The sequence below is a fragment of the Plectropomus leopardus genome, chromosome 5, assembly GCF_026936395.1.
Source record: "Plectropomus leopardus strain MGB_pleo_1.0 chromosome 5, ASM2693639v1, whole genome shotgun sequence".
Lineage (NCBI taxonomy): Eukaryota > Metazoa > Chordata > Actinopteri > Perciformes > Serranidae > Plectropomus > Plectropomus leopardus.
The window spans coordinates 934,490-962,300 of record NC_142180.1 but is presented as its reverse complement, the minus strand read 5'-3'; the positions used below and the strand labels follow the sequence as shown (position 1 = coordinate 962,300).

General features: G+C 42.2%; 1 protein-coding gene across 7 annotated transcripts in view; it reads right to left on the bottom strand.

Moving 5' to 3' along the window:
• szt2 (SZT2 subunit of KICSTOR complex) overlaps positions 1-27,811 on the bottom strand; it is a 191,834-nt gene that overhangs the window by 19,986 nt on the left and 144,037 nt on the right. For 6 of the 7 annotated variants that reach the window (XM_088077346.1, XM_088077350.1, XM_088077349.1 and 3 more), the window contains 10 exons: positions 27,557-27,604; positions 22,592-22,713; positions 20,735-20,920; positions 16,551-16,806; positions 16,363-16,442; positions 12,726-12,851; positions 9,118-9,320; positions 8,368-8,464; positions 4,194-4,274; positions 3,569-3,643 (listed from right to left, as the gene is read on the bottom strand). In XM_088077346.1, coding sequence (XP_087933472.1) covers positions 3,569-3,643; positions 4,194-4,274; positions 8,368-8,464; positions 9,118-9,320; positions 12,726-12,851; positions 16,363-16,442; positions 16,551-16,806; positions 20,735-20,920; positions 22,592-22,713; positions 27,557-27,604 — 1,274 coding nt within the window. The remainder of the gene's footprint in view (positions 1-3,568; positions 3,644-4,193; positions 4,275-8,367; positions 8,465-9,117; positions 9,321-12,725; positions 12,852-16,362; positions 16,443-16,550; positions 16,807-20,734; positions 20,921-22,591; positions 22,714-27,556; positions 27,605-27,811) is intronic. The other variant, XM_088077348.1, reaches the window with a different exon arrangement.

The window sequence follows — 27,811 nt, the reverse complement described above, 5'->3', positions numbered from 1 at the left end:
TGGCAGGGCCCCGGGGGTGGATGAGATCAGGCCCTGGATGTTGTGGAGCTGTCATGGTTGACACGTCTCTGCAGCATTGCATGGACATCGGGGGCAGTGCCTCTGGACTGGCAGACCGGGGTGGTGGTCCTTCTTTTTAAGAAGGGGGACCGGAGGGTGTGTTCCAACTATAGGGGGATCACACTCCTCAGCCTCTCTGGTAAGGTCTATTCAGGGGCACTGGAGAGGAGGGTCCGCCAGAACCTCGGATCCAGGAGGAGCAAGGCAGGTTTTGTCCTGGAACTGTGGACCAGCTCTGGACCCTTGGCAGGATCCTTGAGGGTGCATGGGAGTTTGCCCAACCAGTCCACATGTGCTTTGTGGACTTGGAGAAGGCATTTGACCGTGTCCCTCGGGGAGTCCTGTGGGTGTTCGCCGGGAGTATGGGGTATCGGACCCCCTGATACGGGCCATCGGTTCTCTGTACGACCAGTGCTGGAGCTTGGTCCTCATTGCTGGTAGTAAGTCAGACTCGTTTTCAGTGAGGGTTGGACTCTGTCACGGCTGCCCTTAGTCACTGATTCGGTTCATAACTTTTATGGACCGGATGGATCAGTTTGCAGCTGAGTGTGAAGTGGCCGAGATGAGAATAAGCACCTCCAAATCCTCGGGATCCCCCAGGAAGAGCTGGACGAAGTGGCCGGGGAGAGGAAAGTCTGGGCTTCCCTGCTTTGGCTGCTGCCCCCCGCGACCCGACCCCGGATAAGCGGTAGACAATGGATGGATGGATGGATGGATGGATGGATGGATGGATGGATGGATGGATGGATGGAGGAATGGATGGATGGATGGATACAATGTCCACAGAGGACTGATTGAGGGCTGACTGAGGATTACTAGCCCAATACCACATTAGAACACCCAGCTCAACATGTGGACAATTAAACATTGCAATTATATATTATATATTTTTATCTCATATGTATTTGTATGTGTGTATTTCAGAAAGACAACTCAATTTATAATTTGAAATATTATCATTGCAATTAATTTAACAAATTGTTTATTCATGACCAATTTCATTTCATTTCATTTAAAGCCTTTTAACTGAGACTATTAAAGGAACATATAACACTGGCTGCTAGCATTCAAAATGAACTGCAGTCAAAATTTCAAATATTGGAGAGAGTTGTCTGACAGTTACATGTAGGTAACATTTGTACATTATAATGTGGAGAATATGTTGAAATAACCCTGTTGTTAATGTGTGCTTATGTTAAGGCAGAAAAAAACGAAAACATTTGGTTAGGGTGAGGAAAATATCATGTTTTGGCTTAAAATACCTGCATAATTGCCGCAGAAAACGCTGCAGTGTGCTGCTGAAAATCATCCAGGTTTGGTGGCACAAACGGCAGGTCAGCTCAAACAAATGTCATCTGATGTACATCAGAAACGTGAGTATGTTACATATGAAATATACAAATGTAACAAATCTGTTGGTTTGCAGTAACATTTCCCTCTGCTGACTGGGCAGAGTAAACAGTGGCGGGATGTCCACTCCTCCACTGTGACTGATTGCAGTTAGTGTGTGTCAGTGCGATGGCATTAGTCAGCACTAGTTGGATTAACTTCACCAGTGGCGTGCTTCAAATTCTCGGTGCCTTGATAACCCAGCTGCACACAGACCACAGACAGATGTTCATGTTGCTTATGTTCAACTAGTGATACTTGTTTTGTTTTTGCCGCTACAGTCTGTGCAGTGCAGAAAAGGTAGGCTAACCCTAAACTCTATTTGCATTTTGGCTTGTTCGGACCCATCTTATGTTCTCCAATATTTCCCCATGTGTGACCATGACTCTGGCCATGCAGCTTTATAGAAGGAATGAGATCTAAATGTATCTCTGTGGATCCACATTTAAATGCATCATGGCTGGAGCAGGCTGTTTGCTTGCCAGTTTGCTTCATTTCTGGCAACCCACTATTTCTGAATGGGCATTGTGCAGAATCACACCGTTCAAGACAAAAACAGGAGATCTGCACCAGAATGGAAATTTCAGATGAAAACACACTGGCTGTAGCATTGTTGTTAGAGAAAGCAGTATTTCAACTTAGCTTAGAACAGAAGTTAGTTTAATTAATCTCTGTTGACTGCTCCCAAAATCTGAAAATGGATCAGTCACAAGTGGGAGAGAGTGGAGACAGTTTGAAGTTTACCTGCAGCAGTAAAAAACCTGGGCTCAAACTGGAAATGAGGATGTGAGGTGTTGGCAAATAGGACTAGAGTTATGTCAGAAAAGCCTGAAAACCTTCAAACATGCAGAATGACCAATGTGACAAATTGCACCTCTAATAATGCGTAGACTGCACAAACTGCAGCTTTATGTATAGAACACATGGTATAATTGTACATCCTGAGCCATCTTTTAACATATACTTTTTTAAAAAATATTTATTTTTTTAAACTTTTAAAATAAGTTGAAGATGGATACATTATGAAACCCATAAGTGAAAAAAAGTATAAAAGACGTACCAATAGAAACAAATAAACCCAAGCCACAGAACACCAGCTCAGATTCATAAATGCAACTGCAGGTTACAATGATAATGTGCAAAAAGTACCATCAAAAAACAAATAAAATCCCTGTGGCGTGATAGCAGAGTAACCAGGATCGACATAGTTCAGGTAAGGTTCCCAAATGTTATAGAATTGGTCTGTTTTTGCAATGTCATGTTTTTCCTCGCAGCACAAGTAAAAACACCACAATATTTAATGAACAAACAGAGCATAGAGCACCAGCTACACAAACTTCATCAACAGATAACCCTGGGAACAGGTCATCACACAGTACTGTTTCCCTGACCTGTAATCTCTTTAGAACTCGGTGCAAAAACACCACAGCCATGACCTTTTGCCACCAAAGCTGTAGACAGAAAAAAATCCCACAGCAATGCTTCCATAGCAACAGCAGAGACAAAATAAAACTAGAATCAACGCTTTGCGATTGTATGCCTCTGCTAACTACTCAAGTTGTAGTTACAGTTTATGTCCATTTTTGTCTAGACATGTATGTTGATAATTGATAATGACTATGTTAGTAACTGATAATTCTTCAAATATCAATGTTGCCGCAAACAAGCGGGGGGAGATCCGTGCCCATGGTGAAACTGTTGTGTTGGCTTAATGTACGGAATGTCATGCCAATCGTATTGTAATGACAATTCTTGGGGGCAGTGAGCAGGCTTTACAGAAACTGAAAAGAGAGGGACTTGAGTGTGTCAACACTTGTCTATTGTGCTGTGTTAGAGTGATGGCAGACAGTATCAGAAGAGTTTCCCTTTCTATTCATTTCCATTCAAGCACTTTCAATGACCCATGTCTATTTGTCTTTTCCTCAAAAAAGTTCCATCCCCCCACCCACCCCCAAATTCACAAATTTTCAGGATTTCCAGGACCCGTGAAAACCATTTCCATTTTTCTGTTATGCTCACTCTATTTTATGCTTTCAGTCCCACTAAAGCCAGCAGAAGAGAAGCAGCAGCTTAATGTGGTGTGTCCACACAGCCATGCAGATCTGTGTCACTCACTTACCTGGGAGTTGACTGTCTGGCCCATGGGAATGCGGGAACACTCCAGTGCATACTGCTTCACACAGAAGTAACAACCCTAGAAGAAGAAGTTGTGTGGACAACACATAATTGTTTTTTGAGGAAACCGTAATCCGGCACAATCCGGCAAATACCAAATTTCTGTCAATCGACACATCTCAAAAGGGAAGGGCTTTAAAAGCTTTAGTCTTGTTCAAACTATGCCAAACATTCTTAGACTGATTTTGTGAATTGCAGGGATCCACTGTTTTACACTCTCATAAGTGCAACATGACAATCAACTAAGAGACTTGTTTGTAGTTTGTAATCCACCACATTGACAAAATTATAGAACTTTTCATATTCTGTCAGTTATGGTCACAACCCCAAATGGTTTTAAAACACTTTGAAAGGATGTACACAATTTGTGATGGTTGATTTGCATATTGAAATGTCATACACTGACACCAATGGCTGTCTGAGGGAAGTCACTGTAAAAATCTTCAGCACACTTCAGAAACTTTTTGGCATTATATGTAAAAGGGACCAACAGAATTTTAGTTTTGCGATGTTAATGAATATGTTTGTCAGCATAGTGTTTCTGAGTGCCCTTATCATCCCAATCTCACCTGGAAAGCCAGTTCCATGAGCACAATCCCACCTGGCAGCGCCCTCTGGAGGTGATATGCGGTAGTGCCAGATGCTGTCGTCTGCAAAGTTCATCAACAAAACAATCGTGCAGTCACAGTTTATATATAAAGGTGTTTAAAGGCAGATACAGCTAGTTTTCTAAGCCATGTTGCTAATATTTCTGAGCTGCTATATAATTTTTCCAGAGTAACTAAAAACTCTTAAAAAACAATTCTGTGAGTAGGGATGGGTAGTGTTTAAAGAATATATTCCAAACAGAATTAGACTAGAAACAAAACCTTGCTTTCAGAGCAGCACCAGCAATGATTACAACAGCACAACTTAAACTCAACCACCTAAAAAAAACCAATATCAGTGTAAGTGTACATTATATTTGGATATTGTCTCCTCATTACCTTCCACAACAGCTGATGGAGGCAGCGGTAGAAGAGCAGCTCAGTGGAGTAAAAAGATTTTTTTTTTCCTCAGTGGAGTCTGGTGTTTTTGATAAAACGGCTTCAAATCCCCATCGGTAAGGGCAGTCTTACAGCAAGGTAAAGCATGAAAATATTCTAAATATAGCGTAGGCTATCCTTAAAATGATAATGATTTTTTTGGGTGGCTTCAAACTAATCAATGAAGGCAGAGTTTGCCCAGCAGTGTTTGATTATAACAGTGACGCAGCAGTTTTCTATCCCAAAATTATTGTAAATAAACAGTTGCGATTTAGTCTTTATCAGAGGCTGTATAAATAATATATGTTTATAGCAACTCGCTATCACCACCTGCTGTGGCAGAGACAGACAAACTTTCGTCAATAAATCAATTCTCCTCCGCTGCCTGTAATCTGGGACAAGGACCTAGTCCAGTTAAATGGCCCGATGGAGCTGTAACTGTAGCTCCACTGAACTGCATGGAAATGTGCTGACTAAGAGCTCGCATTGCTCTCTCATCACCCTGCTTCTAATGTCACTTCACTGGCCGACCATCAAGTTTAGAATTCAATTCAAGCTCCTCTTTTTTATGTGTAAGGCTCTGAATAATCTTGCCCTGATGTATATTAGTGACCTCCTGAAGCCGTATGCCCCTGCTGGGCCCCTCAGGTCCTCTTAACAGGGCTTGCTAGTTGTGCCCCACTCAAGACTGTAAACATGAGGGGACTGTGGATTTGTTGTCCTGCCTCCCAGGCTGTGGAACAGTCTCCTAGCGGGGGTCAGGTCAGCGACCTCAAGTGAGGGCTTTAAGTCACAGCTGAAGCCTTCTCTTCTTCCTGAGTGTTTTTATGTGTGAATTATGTACCCTATTTTGAGCTGTGATGCTGCTTATTGCTTTTCTTTGTGCCATTTTCTCCATTTGTGATGTTATTGTTTACTCATGATTTGTTCTTTTAACCTTACTCCTTTTCTACAGAACTTTTTGGCCTAGGGTTAGAAAGGTGTTATATGAATTAAATTTGACATACATCACACACTGAGTGAAATTTCAAAATGACAAACACTAAAATCAGTAACTATAACTCATTCATCATGTCCTCTGTGGCCCCCCCTGTCTGACGTGGACTGACTGCTGAACAGCTAAGGCTGCTGGAAGGAGGAGGGGCTGCTTTGGGAGTGTCGATCTTTATCTTGAGCTACAAAAACTAGTGAAATTTTGAGATACATGGCTAATTAGACTAAACAGTGAGGCTCTACAGAGTTCAAGTTCATTTTCTTGCTGTTTTGCATTTTACCATCCCTTGACTTCAACTCCACCTTAGCATCAACCATTTCTCCCTGCTACAACAAACAGTAACCTTACTTCAGCCCTACAGCCCCACAGCTACAAGAAACACCATCAGAGGAGGGCAGACTTCAACAAGACAGGCAACAGACTGGAGACTGGGAAAAGCAGTGGGAATTTTTTTTTTTTTGCAAATGTATGCCTATTGAGCAGGTGTTCACAAACACTCAAAGGTTTGATTTTTGTAACAGCTAAAATATATATATGTAGCTGTAGTCAACTCCTGTAAAATGTTATCTCTTATATCACCGTGGCCGCTCTACTCTGTTGTCTCTGTTGACTCACAAATTTCATCAAAACCATTTTTCCTCTCAAAGTGTGCAGAAAAGAACTGACCATGAAGTGCCTCCAGGTCCAACTCAGGAGCGGGTTTCGGGGTTGGGGGGGGGCTCTTAGTGAGTTTTTGAAGTTGTGTGTAACAAAGGACATGGACTTCTAATCCCAGCTACCTCTCGCTGATGGTAGCAGCAATGAAAAGGTCACCACAACCTGACACAAAAATGCACCATGTTTCCTGAACGGCCAGCAGGTCGTGGAGCACTGCAGTCTTCTCTCATTGTTACAACACCACACACAATCTATCCAGATCAATATTGTGTTCGAAAGCATAGTTCAGGGCTCCCACACATTTTCATGGAATTCGCTATATTTAGAATATTTTCAGCCCTTACCAATTTGGATTTCATTTTATTTTTAAGGACAATACACATTTATCAACATTTCTGTCAATGTGCCACTGCTAGCCATCTGGCTCATTTTCAACTGTAGTCCTTTGGCAAGATTTTTTGAAACCTGTGAAATGATAAAATTCATATAACAACTGCAGCGGGACACCATAAAGACAGAAACACCTAGAGCCATGGACTGTAAAAAACCGCTGTGCTGAAGTGAGGTTAAATTATCCGGAATATCAGCGTTGCCATCTTGTGAGGGTGATGTCATTGAGAGCCCGCATTTGCACAGTAGAGATATCTGCGGTGGGGAGCCCTGCCAAATCACCTGCCCGACCAAACGTGAGCAGCTCCATTGAAAGCAAACACATGGATTGGCTGTCATGGCTGTCAATCATGGCAGAAACGCCCCCTTTTGTATAAATTAATCACTTATTAAAACCGAACTTATCATAAAATCAATCATCAGGGTGATAAGAACTACCTCCACTGACAGAAACACTCTTTGGGAAAAATATATTTGGCGTGTACTTTGACTTTTTAGTTTGGCCTATGACTATTCACTAACATGGAGGAGCAGGCCTTAGGCCATGACCGCAGTCAGACACCAAGGGGGCGATTGAGACTGAATAGCCTCACTTTGGAGTATCTGGCCTGTTGTTCATCAGTATATACAGTATTGTCTTTGTCTACAACAAACAGGAACTCCTAGGAAAAAACACAAGCCATTTGGAGCAGTTATATCAAAAAACACTAGACTCCATTGAGAAAAAACAGTATTTGTTTCCAATTCCATTCAGCTGCTCAGGCAGGTAAAGAGGAGACAATATTCAAATAAAATGTTCACTTAAACTGATGTCGATTTTTTTTAGGTGGCTAAAATATGTTTAGCTGCAGCCCCGTCCACAGCAGGACATTGCTACCGCGCCAGTAATTTTGGTTTATCAAAGACGTTAACAAAGCAACGCAGTTTGTGAAATGAGCACGACACAGACATCAGACAGGTCGCACAGTGTTCAACTCCATATCTTTATATGCTACAGTTTATACTGAAAATGACAATGGAAATAAATAAGTTTGCTGAACTTAAATACGTAAGCAATTCAAACAGTAGCTACTTTTCTAATCGGTGGTGACTTGTTTGCACATCACTGTGATTCGGTCTATACCAAACTGTGCTAGAAGTTTTCACTTAATCTCATCTACTAAACTTTTGGCTTTAACTCACAGCACTCCCTTCAGTCCACATGTTCTGCCTCACCACAATCCAAAGCACTTAACTCCAGTGTCTGATTTACATATAGAGATATATATGTCATATTTGGTGTTAAATATTTCTGCTTCAGAGTAGGTACGGGTTGTTAAGTAGATTATTTACATAATAACAGAGTTTGACTTTACTACTACTACTACTGTTATGACTCATTTCAGCATTTAAACATATGGTATATTCAGAAGAGGAATACACCTCATGTAAAGGAATAAATACATGAAAACTGGTAATGAAACATTAAAAGTACTGAAGGGAAGAATGTTACACTATTTTTCAGAATGTTTTTGGACATATAGACTCAGTCTTAATGAGGCATTTGAAATTCTGTTGGCATTGTTACCACAGCAGCCAGGCTCAATCCTCAAGTGTGTTTGTGTTTGTTTGTGTGTGTGTGTGTGTATGTGTGTGTGTGGAGAATAAGGTGTCTGCATCTGTGAGGTGAACACTAACCTTTGGGCTGTCCTCGCTCTTTTGCTTTACATAAGAAAAAGACATCCTCCCTTCTGATGACATGGAGCTCAGCATGGCAGCACGAGCTCGGGCGATGCTGTAAAACAAAGGGAGTGGGGTGGGACGTGGGACAGGAGTCACTTAGGGCCACCAACAGCGCACAGCCAAGCCCAAAGACAGAATTCAGAGAGAGTCACACAGTCTGAGCCTAGAAAGTGACAGGCAAGCAGGATGTGCATCTGCCCTGCTTCCAGCAGCCAGGGGGCAGCAGAGCCAGGGGGTCAGGGGTCAGACAAGAATTAAAACAAATCAGATGAGTAATAGATGAATGCTGCTTGCAATAGAAGGCAGAGAATGGTAGAGGCAGAAACAGTAATGCATTTTTAAATTTCACATAAAAAATGAGCAGATTAATGAGGGAAACACTTTGTGATACTGTGTGACAAAACCACCCATTTACTAATGGAATGCCCTGACAGTTCACATATTACAAATAGCAAACCAAAAGCTTTGGCTGTTGTTTAAAAAACATTGTGACACTAGAAAATTAGCTTAATTCCATCTACCTTATCTGCTGCCATCAGGATGTGATATGCATGGTGTGAACCGCTTTACAGTGTATTGCAGGATGATTTCACATGCCGAGCTTGCTTTGATCAAAGGGAGAAGCCTCTAACATCATGGCAAAAACAGAAAACACCAACTGGCATTTAAGTACAACCTAAAGAAACCACTTTTCTGGACACAGACCTGCGAGCTGGAGACTGTGGGCGGACCTGAACCAGAATGAAGCCCATGCTCTGCAGGTACTGGACATACTGCTGGAGGAAGTTGCTGGAAATGTCAAGCAGCCAGGGTTCTTCCTTCAGCCGGCTGGGCAGCATTTCAGCTGAGTCAGTGCTGTAGCTTCGGTCCCGACCTGACGCTGTGGAGTCGCTGGAGCGATGGCGTTTCTGACACACACAACAGTGGATATCACTTAAACACAGAGAAGACTCTTTCTTTATTCATGCAAACCTCATGTTGTGTATCATTGTGTAGATTAATTCAATATAGCTCAACCCTTTGAAACATGAGTAACTTGGCTGTACCTCTTTCAAAAACATGGTAACAAGCAATGAGCAACAAAAGATGAAATGTCCCAAAAAACTAGCGAGAAATTCAAAAAAGTACAAGAAAAATACTTGAAAATTAGTATGGAAAAAGAAAAAAAAGAAAGTTAAAAAAACAAACAAACAAGTAAATGTTTTGGAAAAGGTGCTTAAAAATCATTATAATTTTGTAACATAATTTGAAATATGTAATACTGATAATTCCCAATACATTTTTCAAACCTTTTTTAAAATATTCTCCAAATCTACTAATTTCTTGCAATTTGTGGAAAACTTTGAACCAAGTTGGTTTTCATATTTATGAACAAAATTGCAGAAATCTGCTCAGGGTTCAAAGGTGTAAATACTGTAAAAGGTGTCTGAGAGCAGCACAACAAAATGTTGAATGCGACAAAACAAGATGTCGCTCCAGGTGTCAAAGGGTTAAACTATGGCTAATATCTGCTGAGTTAAAACAGATTGTTTGACTTGGTCAGCTTAGTGTCCTACCACGATTATACCTAAAATCATCATCACCATTAATGAATGATTATTTTGTTTTTTGCATTCTTTTGTGTTTTCTTGTTTTGCTTTTTGCCCTATACTTCACTGACACAGGTTTATGTGACCATGGTGTGTTGGAGTGTAATAAACCAATGATGCGGTATATTTATTATCAACTATTATATAAGAACATAGACTATGTATAAAGATGGACGACATGACACCTAACCGCTAGACAAACGTGACCCCTCCCCTGGAGGAGGGACTTCCTCCTACTATAAGACACTGACGTGGCTTCTGTCACTGAAGGTAGTTCTCATCACCCTTATGTTTGTTCAAGTGTTTGTTTTTATAGTAAGTTTAGTTTTAATCAGTTATTAAATTATACAAAAGAGGGCTTTTCCGCCATGACTGACAGCTGTGACAGCCAATCCATAAGCTCACATTCAGCAGAGCTGCTCACGATTGGTTGGGCGAGTGTTTGGGCAGGAACTCCCCCACCACGGACATCTTTACTGGGCAGATGCAGGGCTCCCAACGACATCACCCTCACAAGATGGCAATGCTCGTATCCGGGATATTTTAACCTCACTTTAGGCATAGTGGGAGTAAGTGGGGGCGCATTGTCCATCTTAATTTACAGTCTATGTATAAGAGTGAAAGCTCTATCTGAAACAATCTTCAGGTAAATCTAAGCCCATTGTGCTGATAATGAGCCAACCTCTCCTGACTGCAAGACCCTGAATTGAAATTCTGCTGTGTGGTATTAAATAATTTAATAACTGAGGAAAAAAAACTTTTGAGTAGGCCTACTTCCTCTATAGCTGCCAACAGCCTGCCAACATTCCCACTTAGAGTAAGGTTGAAAAAAAGGCAATGCGCCTGTGACCCCGGGCCCCCAAATCACTACATCTGCCCCTGGTAATAATAACGAGAGCTCAGCGCAAGCAGTTGGATGAGACACAGAGAGATGCGTCCAGGTGTTTCTAAATAATTCCATCAAAGTCTGTAGAAGTCTAAAGAAGTCCCTTTGCACCGCTGATTGATTGTCTGTTCGTGCATTCAGACACTTGTGCTGTAAGGACAAGCTCTGAATGTATCCTAGAGTCAAAGTCATTCACTGCATTACATCTTGTTCAACACTTCTGCTGTCGCAGTGTTTTGCTGTGAGATTTTCCTCGGTGTGGTGAGACCCTGAGACAGAGCCCAAAAGTATGAGACTCAAGCCAGATGCGTGAGAGTAATCCCGGTGGGGAAAGGATTAACAGAATTTTTAAGCAACCGAAATAACTGACATGGGCAAGATTACATCGGTTAGAGGTTCTGAAATGTCTGTTTCGACTGATTTTCTATTAATTGAGACCTACTCCCATGTATTACTTAATGAATTGAATAACCACAATCCTAAATGCTTCTAAATGGAAACAAAGGGACGGGTGGACTGTCTCAGAGTACCCAGCCATCTTGAAGGGTGCAAAGTGTCCTGGAATCAATATGGGCCATGTTCAAATTCTTCCTTGCTGAGGTGACTGCCGCTAGTGGTAGCACAAGCACTTACTGAGAGACTCCAGCAGTGGAGGAGTTCAGGCTAAAGAGAGAGGCCTCTTCAGACTAGGAGAGCTCAGAAGACAGAATCAGCGGAAGGAGAGCAGTTTCTGAGAGACTAAAAGTCAGGTGCAGGAGGACTTAAGGGTGGCCATGAAGAGGGACTTTTGGTTGGACTTAAAAGGGTTCTCAGAAAAGCTCTTTTTAGGACTCTCAGCAGGGAACAACTACTAACCTAAACTAGGGATACAGTCGGGCAGCAGAAACTAAACCGAGCAAGTCCTGACCCATGAAGGAGGCAGGGCTGAAGGACTTGGGGAAAGAAATCTCTCAGGCACAGGCACATGGCCAACACTTGCCCTGAGATGTTTAAGGCCCTTAAATATCTAGTTGAATAGTAGCAGGGATGGGGGCGGGGATTTTCTTTTTAATGCGGGACAGCAATAGATTGACAGGAGAGGTGGGAGAGAGAGGAGGAATGACACACAACAAGGGGACGCATGTTGGAATTGAATCTGGGCCATGTCACTGCAGAGTGACATGAACTTTTGGTGGCACAGATGTCACATTTTGATGACATTTTGACAACGTTTTGACGACATGCTCATGAGTGCAACCACAACACGGGAGATTAAAAAGCAGCTGTTAGTACAGCGGCTATTTCAAAGATGACAGCAGCCGTAAATGTACACAAACAGTGAGATTCAGGAGCTCCTTACCCTCTGAGCAGAGGACGAGAACAGTTGCCATATAACAGAGAAGGTAAATAATTGTAATTGACATGTTATGCCTTTGTTTTTGTTTAGAAAGCACTGCTGACGCATATTTTTTATGTCATGTTAGAGGCAGATGCTTGTGTGTTAAACGTCATGCCTGTCAAGCCTCTTTTGATTGTGGTATGCTATGTTGTGGTGTATAATCACACACTGGAGCTGAATGATGATGAATGAGTTGACTGGTTCAGTTTAAAAATGCAGGGGCGGTGTAAAGGGGGGGACTTTGTTGTGGCCATTTACCTATTTGCCTTGTGTACAAAGATCAGGATATGATCATTTTGTCATATTTACTAAAAAAAGTCACCTAGTGTAGCTTTAATGTATGCAGTTGTGAGTGTGTGAGTATTGAATCATAAAACTACTATCTAAAGACAGAAATTAATCAAAACACAAACAACCTCCTCTTCTTGTCACCTCCCTTTGAGTCAGACAGCAAACATACCTTCACTGGAGGTTGAATGATCTGCTCCTCTTGGATCTGCTTGCGGAAGATGGAGTCGAAGAGGAGAGGGGTGGCACAGTAGTGGACCAGCCTGGACGACTGTTTCAGGGTCTCCAAATCTGTCCCCTGTTGAGACATCCATGTCAGGATAAGATGGTGACATCGCAGAAGGAAACATTCTAAGAGACTTGAAATAACTGTGATACACGAGACTTGAAAAACTTTGCTTTCAAGAATAAAGTCTACAGGACTCATTGTAGCTCAACCTTGTCATTTTCCCCAATAGATCCTACACGGGAGATCTGGTGCAAGGACTGGTCTGACAATGGATGGTAATTGGTAAATGGACTTGCACGTGTATAGCGTCTTCTAGCCTTTCAACCACACAAAATGCTTTTACACTACAAATCTCATCCGCTCAGACACAGACACATTCACACACTGGTGGCTGGGGCTACCATACAAGGTGGGGGTTCAGTATCTTGCCCAGGATATCTCGACATGCTGAATGGAAGAACCAGGGACTGATCAGCTGACCTTTCGATTATAGACGACCCGCTCTAACTCCTGAGCCACAGCTGCTCCATGATACAGTCAGATCACATTTACTAGTTTAGGTCGGCGATATGGCTTAAAAGCCTCTGGGAACCCAAATCCTTAATCTCAATATGAAATATATACCCTGAGGCAGGGTTTATTTAGGCGTGGTTATATTAAAGTAATACAAGGCAAATTGAATCCCTCAACGCTTCTGCTAATACTGTAGATGTAATGTTACCAGATGTGGTGATGTCATTCTGGCAAGTCTTCAGCTAATGTAATGATATTTGTGTAACACACAGTGTCTGTGTATGTTAGCTGGCTTTTACCAGCGTAATACAGATCCACACCAGTGAGGATGTTAAAAATGGGAAAGCAATAAAATAATAGGAATAAACTAATAATACAGCACTAGTGTTAAGTAACCCTACTTAATCATTGCATTCAAAGTTTTGATAACAAATGGCAGACTAATTCATCAGCCAAATGGCCGCTCCTACCACGAGGAGTTCAATCCCCCCAAAGAGCCCGTGTCACATGTACTATGTTATGCTAACTGTATGCGTAAGTAATATCAATTACAAAGAATTTTGTAAACCCACCATTCAGTGACAGAGTGAAATGTAATATTTTGACAAACTGATTCTGGTACTCTGATTGTCAGAGCACTCTGGCACAAACTAGAGCATTGGTAAATTGGGAGTGTTGTTGGAATGTACTGTTCGGTTATCCACAGCAGTGCACTCTGGGAATGTCAGAGCACACTCTGGGCACTCTGTCTGGGGAAAAGGAGCAGCAAAGTGCTGAATAGAAAGAATGTGTAATGAACTTAACTGTTGGTTAATTCATGGAGAAACAGAACGCTCCGTGGCTTCTAGCAACAGCTCTCTTATTTTAGTGCAGAGAGTCAGATTGGATTTAGAAACACAGCCAGAGTCAGAGGGCTGGAACAGACAGAGCTGTACCATGCCGACTTTGCTTTGCTTCATGGCTGTCATCGTGGAGATGAGAGAAAGTTGACAGAGGTGGGATCCAAGGAGGTGTCAATCAAAACATGATCCTCCAAGCCCACACAGTCTGGAGAAACCCTGTCATCCTCAAAATGAGCAGTTTTAGCTACTTTCTCTAATAGTTGGGAACATTTATTTTCACTCAGATTTTTGTAGATACTTAATGAGACACTTAACTACTAAAATACAAAATCACTGAATGGACAGCAGTTACGTCACTTGACAAGATCGATAAAGTTAACTAAAGTAGCTACTGTCATGTAATAAAGTTGAATACACTACTGTTATAATAACGTTTAATAAGATCTGGTTTTAAGGAAGTTAAATTAAGTACTTTTATAATGATGTACTGTTCCAATTAAATAAATCAAAGCGGGACTCTGTGTATTTTTTTGAAGGACCTGGCTAGCAGGAAGTGCCGATGTTTTTTCTGTGGACTTGAAGCTTCTGGTAAACAGTTGGATATTAGCATTAGCAGACAGTTAAACAGATATCGCAGTGTCTTTAACTGTGAGGATTAGTTTACTGTGTGAGTGAAAGTGAGTCTTTGCTTGTGGCTTATAAAATCGAGGTCACAATTTATATTACAATTTTTTTATGTTTGAGATATAGTCATTTTATATATCGCATTTGGAGCAAGCTGCAATACCTCGAATGTATTCAATTTATCGCCCACCCCGATAATAGTTCATTGAGTTCATCCAGTGGCAATCTATTCTACATTAATGCTTTTGACTGTTACAGTATTTTGCCTTATTTGTGTTCCTCTTACTATGTTTATTGTATGCACCAAAAAGCAAATTTATTGTTAGTGAAAACCTAAATGGCAATAAATATGATTCTGCTTACAAATAATTTAGTCCTCACTGTCCCTCTACTGAACAATTACAAAGCTTCTGTCCCCACAATCCCACAGGTAAAGAGACATTTACGTAAAAAGACAGTTGAAACTGAGGTTGCTTGCCTCAAATTAGACTTATGGGGCATTTCCACCAGCAGGTCAGTTCAGCTTAGTTTAGTATGCATATTTTTGTGGTTCCATTGTGAAAAGTTGTGGGTGGTTCCATTGTGAAAAGTTGTGGATGGTTCCTTTGGTACCTTTGCAAGGGTCCCCATTTTTTGTTATTTTTTTGGTACCTAGCATACTCATCTGGTACTAAAAGGTGGAGCTAGAAACACTGCAGTCTGCTGATTGGTCAGCAGAGAATCATTACTCTGATCAGGGGTGAGCTGTGGCTGCCTTAGCCACTGTTGATGCTAAGACAAGTTTAGAAAACACTAACTATAAAATGAATGTTTGCAGCCTCAAGCAGCAGCTGGAGACTGAGAAAAAATAACTTTATTCACATGTAATGCTACTCAACACAAGATGACGACATGCATCAATCAACAAACCTTAAATTTCAATATGACTTTTACCATTCAACCTGTTTTTACTGTCACACTTTAAGTAATGATTTGGTATTTAAGTATTTAATTGTGACCAGATTGTGTGAACTGCATATATTCTAATCATCACTTGGAGATGAAAACTTGGTGGAGTGTTGTTCTTGTGTGCTCCAGGAACAACACTAGTTTAAACATCCCATAGAGAGAGACTCTCACTGCAGCCTTTTCTTTTTTGTTCTGAAAAGTCGGCATGCAGTCCTGTTCTGTGGACGGTAAATAGGGTGCAGATTTCACTCTGTATCACCTGTGAACAAGGAAATACAGCGAGTGCTGCTGGATGGAGCAGAGAGCGACAACAACCCCACCCTAATTGAAGAGTACTGTCTGCAGGGGAAACACCAAACAGATCTAAGGTCTAGGTAAACGTTTGTGGGGGTTACTTTTGGTTCCAAAGGTATTGTACCGAAAGGTTTTGATGGAAACGCAGCTTGGTATCCAAATGAAAACAAAACATCACCCTGACAGTAAAAAATATTTCCTCTGTATTTTAGGGAATTAAACAGCTGAGGGATCTTATCCTTCCACTATTACAATACTGTTTTTAAGTTGCGAATATACTTTATATTTTTATTAAGGCTGTCTCTCTATTTCTGTCTGTATGTTGCTCTCTAAACTTGGCTTACTTGACTTATACTTACTGAAATGGGCATGTTGGACTGGGCTGACCTTTGCTGCCAAGTCACAAACAGGTTCTCTATCTTCATCTGTTTCTCCAGTTCTGTCAGCACAAACACAGAGACATTGTCCTTCCTGTCAAGTGTGGTCTTTGATTGGCTCATTGGATAACAATGATATCATTATCATTAGTAGTAGTAGGTGTATTAACCTCTTCGCTCAGCAGCTTTGATCTCCAAGAGCTGGCCTCCATGTTGGGCCACAACATCCCCCTCCATCAAGGGTCGGATGGTGCACACGTCCCTCAGAGCCTCGTCAAAAGGAAGCAACTCAGAGGGGAAGTGGAGCGGAGCAAGACTCCGTCCAGAGCCCCCCAGCCTGCCCTGCTCTTTACTGGGCAAAGGAGGAACTGCACTACGCAGAAGCGCATCAGGCTCCATGGAGGGGCTTAAGAATGGGTTTGTATCCTGGAAAAGACATAATCAAAAAAAGTCAATCAGTGAAAAAGGATTGGATGAATTGAAAATAAATGCTCAACAAATAGACAGCAAAGACAATTAAAGGACTGGCCGTATGCAGCATCAAAAGCAGAGAGGGTTGGTGCTTTCACAGAATAATGCCGCACCCAAGAATCTCTGTAATATTCAAGTTAGATTACATTACTGAGCATTTTCTGAAAACTACAGGAATGAGCTCATTGATGTCTGCAGACTCAGCTTTAACACCAGGATGTAACAGATCCTATATGACATTATATAGAATATAACCACACTGCATGTTAGTACTGATGAGTATTATTAATAGATAGCCACATTTACAGAGCTTGGTCTGTGTGCCCTTGTTGCTGTTGAGAGAACTTTGGGGCAAGTTAGTTCAGCGGAGCAGCTCAGAGCCCAGATGCCCCAGTGTGGCAGAGCTGGCTGCAGCACGCCTGCAGGCTGCAGGGTCAAACTGTGCACTGGTGCTCCCTCTGCTTCTCATCAGGACCATGACAGATGAAGCTCTGTTCAGGCAAATTTTCTGCTGCTCTGACTCTGCCTTCTGTCCGCACTCATTAGTAATGCATAGATGATGAGCAGGGCCATCGGAGGGAAAGGAAAAGTTTGCTTCTTTCTATTCTTTGAGCTTGTTTTGTAATTGGCCATAGGGGGAAGGCTAAAAGGGCATTTGGTGTCTTGTGTGCAGTAAAATGCTGCTCTAATAAATCTCTGCTACAGTGTGTTCTACACAGCAGGGCAGAGCAACACTGAACCTGACATTTTCTATAGTTTTTAACCTTTCTTCATTTAAACTCACCTGCATGTTATGCTTTATGTCAATGTCACCATGGCCAAATGAACCTCCTTGGGGCAGAAATGAGCTGCTGGGACGTATTAACCCATATGACGAGGCCTAAACATGCTCAAAAACTCATGAAAAGTGGTATGTGAAAAATGTCTTATTTTGGTGGTTTCAAAAACAGGCATGGCAAATGGCTCCACAGCATCCCTTAACAGCCTGTTTCACCCACCATTACCAAATTTGGTGCCCAGACAGACCCACCACCCAACCCCAACAGGAAGTCAACCATTTTGAATTTTGTGTTCTTTTTTGGCAATTTCAGGCCTCGTACTTCTGACATCTTGTCCTGCAGGATTCATCCAATAAACTTCAAACTGGTGTGTCCATTCTCAACCCCTCGGTGATGAAAAGTTATCACAGGTCCGCGCAAAACTTTTACGGTTTTCCCGTTACGTGGCGTAGAATTTAGGTGTCTCGCCATACAACAGGAAGTTGTTGTAACTTTGGTTTACATTGTCAGATGTGCCTGAAACTTCATAGGTTTGTTAAGGGTCCCGCCCTGAACACATCTGTGTGACAATTTTCCCTAGTCGTAGTAGCGCCACCTACTGCCAACAGGAAGTAAGCCTTGAGGGACAATTATCATTGGATTTGTGTTAGTTGGAGTCCTGTATTACATAATTTTAGCAGAACAGAACTGCTTTTGATATGACTGCAACATGTATTTATTTTACAAATGTATTGTATTTATTGTTCTTATTATGTATTTATTATTTATTGTGTTACTATTTGTAACAAGATTCTAAATATAAAATTGTTATAATTAGAAGTATAGTTTCTGGATTTTTTTTCCTTTTTTAATTTTAATTTCCTAATAATCCTCCCCTCTTTTTAAAAAACTAATTTTAGGTAATATTCTTGTCACCTTTTACTTATTTCTCACAAAGAAAATCAACCCAATTTGCTCAGGTTTCAAAAGGGTCAAATTGCTCATGAAAGCAATCTGAACACAGCACAAAGTTCTGATGCTGATCCAGGTTTCAAAGGGTCAAAATGATGTATGTCGGGGAAACCTACTTTAAAAAAGGATGATTTACAAACAGTCTAAGCCTTTTACTTCCACAGGTGAGGGTATTTGCTGCTTGGTGGCCTTATACTGGACAGGGTCGTTTATAGTGATGACAGAAAACCGTTTTACCTTAACAGCAGTTGCTAAGGGAGAGAGGGCTTTTACTCTATCTGCATTATTCCAACCTGTTTCAACACCAGACACAGCAAGTTTATAGTTAGCTAATCCTCAACACAGCAGAGGTCAGGCTTCCTGTTAAGACTCCAGAACAGTGAGGCTGATATGACAGCCGACTCATGAGAGCATGAGGAGGAGAGTGAAGGAAGATGGTTAAATTATGTTTAGCTAACAGTTGTGTCAGTGGAAGCACACCATAAAGAAACTTTAGAGACTGAAAACCTCTCTATGCAAGAGCTCAGCATTAATAATCTAAGAGCAGAAATTGAAACTGACAAGAACTAAATAGCTTTGAGGAAGTGAAAAACATTTTGAAAAACAAGCCTGTTGTTGTGACAGGGTTATTTTTACAGGATATGATCAAAAGAAGAGGGCAGGAAATACAAAGAGGAAAGAGTCAACAAGAATACAAATTCTTAGTCAATTGGCTGAGAATTCTGCCTGTTCCATCAGTCAAATATTGATCTGCAGTTCTATTTTTAATACAGGATGACCAGCAGAGAGCAGGGCTGACTAAAGCAACAGCACACTGTGATGCAGCTGCAGGTGACAGGAGGATGTGACATCCTCTGCTTGCCAGCACTGACAGACAATGTCCTCTGGAACACTGAGTTTGGACTGGAATGGATAAAATCTTAAAAATTCTGTTCAATTTACTAATAACTCAGCATCTAATGTAAGTTTATAGTGTCAATATTAGCGAACAAATATACATCCATCTAAACAGTGAGGCTGGTCTGTTCCTGTCACGTGACAACAGACAAATTACATACTGAAGGAGTGCATAGGCACTATAGGAACCAAAGTCAAAGCACAACTCTTAGGTTTCCAAAAGTAAGAAACCCACATCCAGAAATCACACTGACATTTGTGATAACTCACATTTCTAACCTCCATAAGCTCACTAAACAGGACTTTTTACTTTTACTTTGCATTTGTCTAGACATGTGTAAGAGGTCACACATAGCAATAGTTCCCCTCAGCTCTACCGAGCAGGTCAGCATCTTTTAGCAGGTTTTGGTTTTAAGAGCCCCATCTTTACTGGCTCACTCTCACAGCTCTTGTCAAGCTGATGTCCAGCAGCAGCAACAGCAGGAGCAGGGAGCTGCTGTCAGTGAAAAAGCTCCAACAGAAACATCATGACAAGCACATGTCAAACAGGCTGTGATACTGCTAGTGACATCAGCACTTATGTGGGAGTTGCCTGGACACAACAGCTGGATGAACTTTGCCCCAGGACCTGCTCCCCTCTGCAACACTGTAAATCCAGATGTGCAGTCTGTCCTGACAGGCTGATTCCACCTGAGCTGGCAGCTCCCTCCCCCCATCACATGAAGCCAGAGTAAAACAGAAGGCACTGGAGCTGCTTTTTAGTGAGCATGTCTATTAAAGCAGTCTAACATGCTGTCTGTGTGGTCCAATAGTGACTACCGATGGATGAAGTCTTTATTTCATCTTAAAAGTTCGCTAAGGTCCGTCTGTCTCTGCCTACAAATGTCAATCTCTACTCATCCTGATATAGTCCAGTACCCCCAAAACTGAAACAGCTTCCATTTTAGAAACATTGTAGCAATTTCCACTGAATTATTTCAGAGGAACAAGTAACTGATCACTGAGGTGGTTAAGATGCAGTCAGTCAGTCAGTCATTTTCTGTAACCGCTTGTCCTCATAAGGGTCGCGGGGGGGCTGGAGCCAATCCCAGCTGACATCGGGCGGAAGGCGGGGTACACCCTGGACAGGTCGCCAGACTACTGCAGGGCCTGGTTAAGATGCAGTGTCATAAAATGTAGCCTATGTAACAACAGCTTTGTCATGTCTCAGTTTTTTATCCCGTTTGCTGTGGTTGTACCTGTGCCAGGGTCTTTACCTGCTTGGAGTCCATCTCATGGAGTGGGGCATCAGAGAAGCAGTAGTGATGGAAGAGGCCCATCTTCTGGTTGAGCAGACAGTGAACTACATGAGCCCTTGCATTCTGCCACTTCACCAGGCGGACCAGCTCCCGGTTCAGGGAGGCACCCAGGTCCACAGACCAATTGTAGCTGTACAGAGTCACCTGCAGCAGTGATGGGGACAAAATGATATATGACAAGTCAAACACATACATAAGATAGTATGTATAGTATAGTTATATAAGCATATATATATATAATGCCACAGCTTGTGTATAGTTACACAAGCTGTGGCATGTAAACAGCAGAGCAGTGCAGACATCAGATGGCAGATTTCCATCAACTTTCAAACTGCACAAATTGAAATTGCGAATATAAAATACACCTAATGGAAACACGTCAATAAAAAAAAAACAAAAAACGTATTTACACTTGCATGAATGTTTTGTTTTTTTTTTAGGTGATTTGAAAAAGCCAAATTTCGCAAAACTGCTGCAGCAGGAGCTACAAGAGGTGTTATTCACATAACTCTTTAAAAGTTGAGCAGGTCATCCTGAAGTTTTGAATCCACAATTCCTATGTGAAATCGTGGACTATCACCTCCCAGAAATCCCTCATACGTGGCCTTGGATTGGAATTAATGACTGCTAGTGTGATGTCTGCAATAGAAATCAACCTGCTGATGTTTCGAACATCCATCACCATGCTTATTGTAATGCTATCATGAGAGAAGTCGCAGAACATTGTGTTTTATCAACATTTCGAAAATATCGCAATATCATTTTGCGTAAATCTACTGGAAACACGCCTACATACGTAGATGTGTTTCCATTATTGTATGACTGCACCCCTCTAGCTTGTTAAGGTAAGACAACTGCCCTTCAGTATGCTGCTCTTCAGTCAGGGTCAAGGGAAGACATCAGACAGACATGTCAAACCGGGACAAATAACTATCTGCATGCATATATAACTGGGTGTCAGTGAGACTATTCTTTCTTCTGAAGCAGCTGAGCACTGAGTTCTCTCCCCTCACTGGTCCTCTTGTCCATTTCAAGAGGACCAGCGAGGGGAGAAAACTCAGTGCTCAGATGTGTTCACTAGCCTTTGAATTTGGAAGAGCTCTGTAATTTTTTTGGCCTTAGGGACAGTCACAACTAGTGCTGGGCCGTTAACGGCGTTAACGTGTTGCGTTAACGCGGGATTCTTATTGCGCGATAAGGAAATTATCGCACGATAAACTTTTCACTAAGTTGGGTCTATACAGTGAGCAAGGCACCAATTTCACTTCGTTGTTTAGGCGCGGATGTATACCTGGTCGAATTACGCGGAGGGGGCGTGAACAAGGCGGAAGCTGGTCTGCCTGAGTGACGGCTCAAGCCGTGTCACAAAGCTGCTGACTGTTAATGGTCTTCTTCATGACCTCTAATGTAGGCCCACAGTTCAGTTAGGGTCATGTTATCAGAGGCTGCGCCCTCTGCTGTTCATTCCAGTTAGCAGGAAAAAGCTTTTTCCACATGGAGACAGAACCTGTGTTCCTAAATGTCTGTGTTTAACAAAATAAAAAAAAGTTAAACACCAAAGTAAATCTTATGGAACATTATTTTTCTTTACCAAATATTATAGTAGAACAGCTTTCTCAAGCATTTTGTGATGCATTTTCATCATTTAGATAGATAGATATTACTTTGAATGTCTTTGGCAAAATTCAAATCTATAATTTTAATCTAGATTAATCTAGATTAACTACAGGATTGCAGTGAGATTAATCTAGATTAAAAAAATTAATCTATGCCCAGCATTAGTCACAACACACAAGATTCCATATGCCAAGTCACCTTTTTGTCCAGGATGCTGATGAAGAGAAACCTCTGGCGGGGAGCCAGGCCTGCCCCGGTCTGGCCAGAACTCAACCAATCACTGTGCTCCAGAGCATCGAAGCGCTGGAAGCCTTTATGAGCTGCTCAAAGGAGAGAGAAACTCAGTGAAACGACAAAGTAGCGTGAATCAAAGACAGACACATCACTCTGGCACATCTTTTAACACAGACTCCTACTGACTGTCAGGACTTCTCTCGTCTGGTCTAACCAAACTGCAGATTCACAGTCCAGGTATGGACAGTAGCCTGCCAGGGCTGCCAGAGTCTAGAGTCCTACATGTCATTAATTTTCATTTGGGTATCTACTGAGGAACTGTTTCGCTGGTCTGTATGAGCCTAGAGGCTAAACTCACTGACATGTTCTTATCCAAAGTCGTCACATGTTGCAACTTTACAGTGGACTTCTACAGGTACTGTCTGCCCGCGTATAATAACACTGCAACCAGTTCTGTCTGGCTGGTTTCTCAGCTGATGCCGTCCAGCAGAATATCATGTGGATGCCAAAGGTTGCTTTTGGCGTCTGGATCTTACGTGGAAAGCAGCGCAAAAGCAGCAGTATTAGATGACTTCAGAATGATAACAAGCTGAAATTACCCAGGATTCCCTGGGAGGTTCCAAAGACTTACAAATAATAGAAGGCTTCACTTATTAGAAGAGACTGTAATACTGGTGTGGACAGTTCAGCCATTTGTAAACTGTGCTGAACACAATAAGTAGGAGAGAGAGAAAAACCATAGTGTTTATGCTCCACATTCCACAAAAACATGTTGGGAATGTTCTTCATATTCCAATATCTGCACACATGTTGGGGACATTAGATCTTAGTAGGAAGGAAACAGAGAACATGTCATTAACACAATAGAGTCAAATGGTTGACATTACAGTTTGGCTTCCATTGTTACATTGCCTCTGGGGTATTTCGCTTCTGATTTGCTTTCTTTTTCAAAGCACTTCATAAACTCTATTTGAGAGCTACTATATAAATAAATTTATTTATTCTTTTAGCAGCTGTGTGGTACAACTCCTCATTTTCTTGCCTGCTCCATTTTTTTCCCAAGGCACACATTGACTCTTTCATTTCAGATCCAGCTCTCTCTCCTGTCCTGCAGTAATCACCTTTCCCTCCATTCCCATCACCTGACCATCCCCACCTACCTGTTCCACCTGTTCCCACTCTCCCCATCCCCCCTACACTATATATAGCAGCTTATTTCCACTCAGTCTCTGCCAGACTGTCTTTTAGCTCTGCAGCCTATTGTTCTGTCATCCTGAGCACTTTTTACACAGGTGTGACTGTTTGGATCTGCCTGCCTGCCCGCCTGCCTGGTTTGGACTCTGGCATGTTTTAGACCACTAATAAACAGGAACTCATCTTGTCTCTGACTTGTGCATCTGGGTTCAAACCTGGATGTCTACTCATCCTTTACACACTGGGCTATTTATGTGTATTTTCCTTTTTGCTAACTGGACTGTTTTTGTGCAGGCGTGCAGCACAGAGTGCAGTTCAGATTGGCAGGGTGGTGTGAACTCTGGCACACTGATGGCTGTCTGTGCTGGCTGAACTGGCAGGGTTCTGCACCTACATTTGTTTAGGGACTTACTTTGTAAGTAACTGAAGTACTCAAGGACTTTTTAAATATTTAGTTAAAATTTCACTTCACAAACTGCCGCTACAACCTCTGAATAGGATAAAATGGAACTTTCTCTGTTAAAAATGTGAAATATTAATTAACAAACACATCAAGGGACTGGAGAGGACGATCAAAACGTATCTGAGGAGATGGCTGGGTGTACCAAGAAGCTTTCCCTCCACTGGACTGTACAGCACAGGCAGCAAGCTGCAGCTGCCTGTAACATCAGTGGTCAAGGAGTATAAAGCAACAAAGACATAACAGGCCATGATGCTGCAATACAACAAGGACGAAAGAGTACTCCAAGCAGGCTTTGTGGTCAGGACGGGCTGCAAATGGTCAGCCAGCAGAGCACTGACAAAGGTGGAGGATCGACTCCATCATGCTGATACTGTTGGGACAGTAGCCCAGGGCAGGCTTGGACTGGGTTGCTCAACCAAAACAAGCTGGAAAAAAGCTGACCCAAAGGAATAACGAAGCATGGTGCAGAAAGAGATCTGGAAGGCTGAGGAGGAAACCCAGCATGTCAAGGCCGTAGCTATGAAGAAGCAGGGCAGCTGGTCAAGGTGGAAGGGAGTACAAGAGAGGGCCCTGACCTGGCAGGACATCTAGAGTATGGAATGACATCGGATAAAGTTCTTGTTATGTTCCGTCTAACTCCATCAAACCTCCACACATGGGGGTTGGCAGAGAGCCCCAGCTGCATGCTCTGCTGGAAGCCATGCTAACCTGGAGCATGCACCTCTCATCGTGCCAGTCAAGCCTGGCAGACAGGAAATTCCGGGGGCATCACGACAAGATCTTGGCTCAGTTGGCAGATGGGGTAGAACAGGCAAGAAAAAAATAGAAAGAACTTTCCACTTCATCAACTTCGTCAGGTCGGGAGAGACTGCTGCAGCAGGACGGCGAAGCAAAGGCTTCCTCGCCTCAGCAAACGACTGGGAGATGCAGGTTGACGTGAAGAAACAGTCCAGATTTCCAGAGGAGACAGCCCACACTAGCCTCAGACCAGATATGGTCCATTGGTCTTGGGGTACTAAACAGGTGGTGCTCATAGAGCTAACAGTACCCTGGGAAAAGAGGATTGAGGAGGCATACAAGTGCAAACTCAAGAAAAATCAAGCCCTTATCCTCAAGAGCCAGCAAAATGGGTGGAAGGCCTGGAATCTACCAGTAGAAGTCGGCTGCAGGGGATTTGGATTCAGCCGGAAGTAAGGTGGCAGAGCCAACCTGTCGAAGGACCCATGGCATAGAGTTGGGTGGTGGTCAGCAGGGGGTAGACCCAGGATGCTGGATCTGCTGATAAGCCCTCCCGATGTGTCATGGGCTTAATTTGACGAAACATCAAAAAAGGAAGGTGCCCATCTGATGACTTGCTGTAGTCATTCAACTCTTGCCAGTGCTGGTGCCTGAAAGATGGAAGGAGTTGAGAGAGCGATGACACTGGCTCACAGATGGTGCAGGGCAGAGTACCTGTAAAGAGTGAAACTTTGATAACCTCCATGGAAGAAGACAGTAGAAGGTAGATTTATTAGTCATTTTTTAAACAAAGTTGAAAAAAAGAACTTTCATTTGTCTTTGATCCTGCTACATCTATGGAGCTGAAGGATGAGTTGATAAAATTCAGCAGCCCTCTCATTCCCTGGTACCAGTGTACCCAAACAGTGTGTTGACATTCACACACTCTCATTTTCATACACTCTCATTTTCATTTGTACATGTAAATAAAATACTGGCACTGTGGTGCCATGAGTAATGTCAGATGAGAGGTGCAGCAGAGGCCTTCATTGAGGACATTTACATGCATGAAATAGTCCAGTTTTTGCCCTGATTCCAAAAAAGACAATATTCCCAATCAGCTGCTACATGTCTAATGAAAATATTTCACTAACACTCCTGTTTACATAAAGCTCTGCATCCTCCAAATAATGTGCTCTAACATGTGGCTTATTACATCAAAATATAGTAAAGTAGAACAGTTGGAGCCTCTTGTCATTTGCTTCTTTGTATCAAAATAGGATTCACAGTTTCCTACTGCTGACTCTTTTTCCTTCCTTCACCCTTTTGAAAAGATCAGTGCTGTGACATTTGTGGATATCCAAAAACTGTTGATATCCAAGTCTTTAAAAAGTTTAAATGCAGGTGTGTTTCTCCTTCTGACCAGGAATTTGGGCCCTTTTGCAGCATCTCTAGCTTTACAAACTGTTGGTGAGTTGGTTTGTGTACAACATATCCTACGGAAACATAGGACGGCTAAATTCCAGAGCAAGATCCTGGTTAACATCTACAAAGGAGCAATGGAAAGCATACTGACTGGAAACATCACCAACTGGCATTGTTCATGCACAGCCCAGGACAGGAAGGCTCTACAGTGATTGAAACTGCCCAGAATATCACTGGTTCCCATCTACAGAGCATCAGTGACCTCAGTGAAGTGAGGTGTCTGCACAGAGCTCAAAGAATACTGAAAGACAGCAGCCACCCCAGCCACAGTCTGTTCACCCTGCTGCCATCTGGAAAAAGATACAGAAGTATGTGCTGCAGAACCACCAGACTACAGAGCAGCTTCTTTCCCCAGGCTGTGAGACTCCTCAACTCCTCCTTCGATGCCAAAAGATGTAGCAGAGTTAGGGATCACGTTAAAATTTAATTTATTCTTTAACGTAGTTTAAGAAAAATTACAATAAAGTTACCTTGTACAACATATAGAGCCAAACCGTTAATGGTGTGTCGCAAACTGCAGTAAAACCCCCAGTTGAGACCCATATTCCAAATTGGGAGTGTACATGTCCAAATAATGCTCCTAAAACCAGAATAATACCAGCCTATCCCACATGTCTTAAAAAGAAAATGTTTACGTGGCATCCATCAAATTCAGAATATTGTCATATCGGGAATAACAGGAAAATGTTAGTGTGCATGTAACTGTAGCCACTGCCAATCCAGAGCTGCACTTAAGTGGGATGCAAAGGTTGCCTGTTTTTTCCTTCTGTTTACTGTAACTGAGGAGGTGTCCCCAACCACTCAGAAATCACTTGCCTCACACTTTGATCCACTGTAACAGCTCCAATATTGGTTTTCAGTGTCATGTAAATATGTAAAGGTATATGAACTGAGTTGGAGTTTGACAACTACTTGCGTTTTGTCGAGTTTTAAGATGAGTTGTTTGTTAACTGATACATCATCATTTCACAGAGAAATCCAAAATATCCATTATGCACTACATTTCTATCAAAGCAGCAATTTCAAACATCCCGTCAGCATCAATGTGTCAAGCTGAAAGGCAAACTTACGTGTGAACCTATTTTGCACTGGGGTGTTTTCCTCATCTGAACTGTTTTCTGGAGGCAAACAGAGATGGGACAAACAGCAGGCGGCATGGACAGTGAAACACACAGCTTGACGCAAACTGACGTAAGCAGACACTTGGAAAAACACGCAGTTATGTTAGACAGCTGCTAGCATGGACAGAGAAACACAGGGACAGAGAGCAGCAGCAGGGGGAGCATGTTGGAAGCTCAGGCACAAAACACTCATGCTTACAGCTC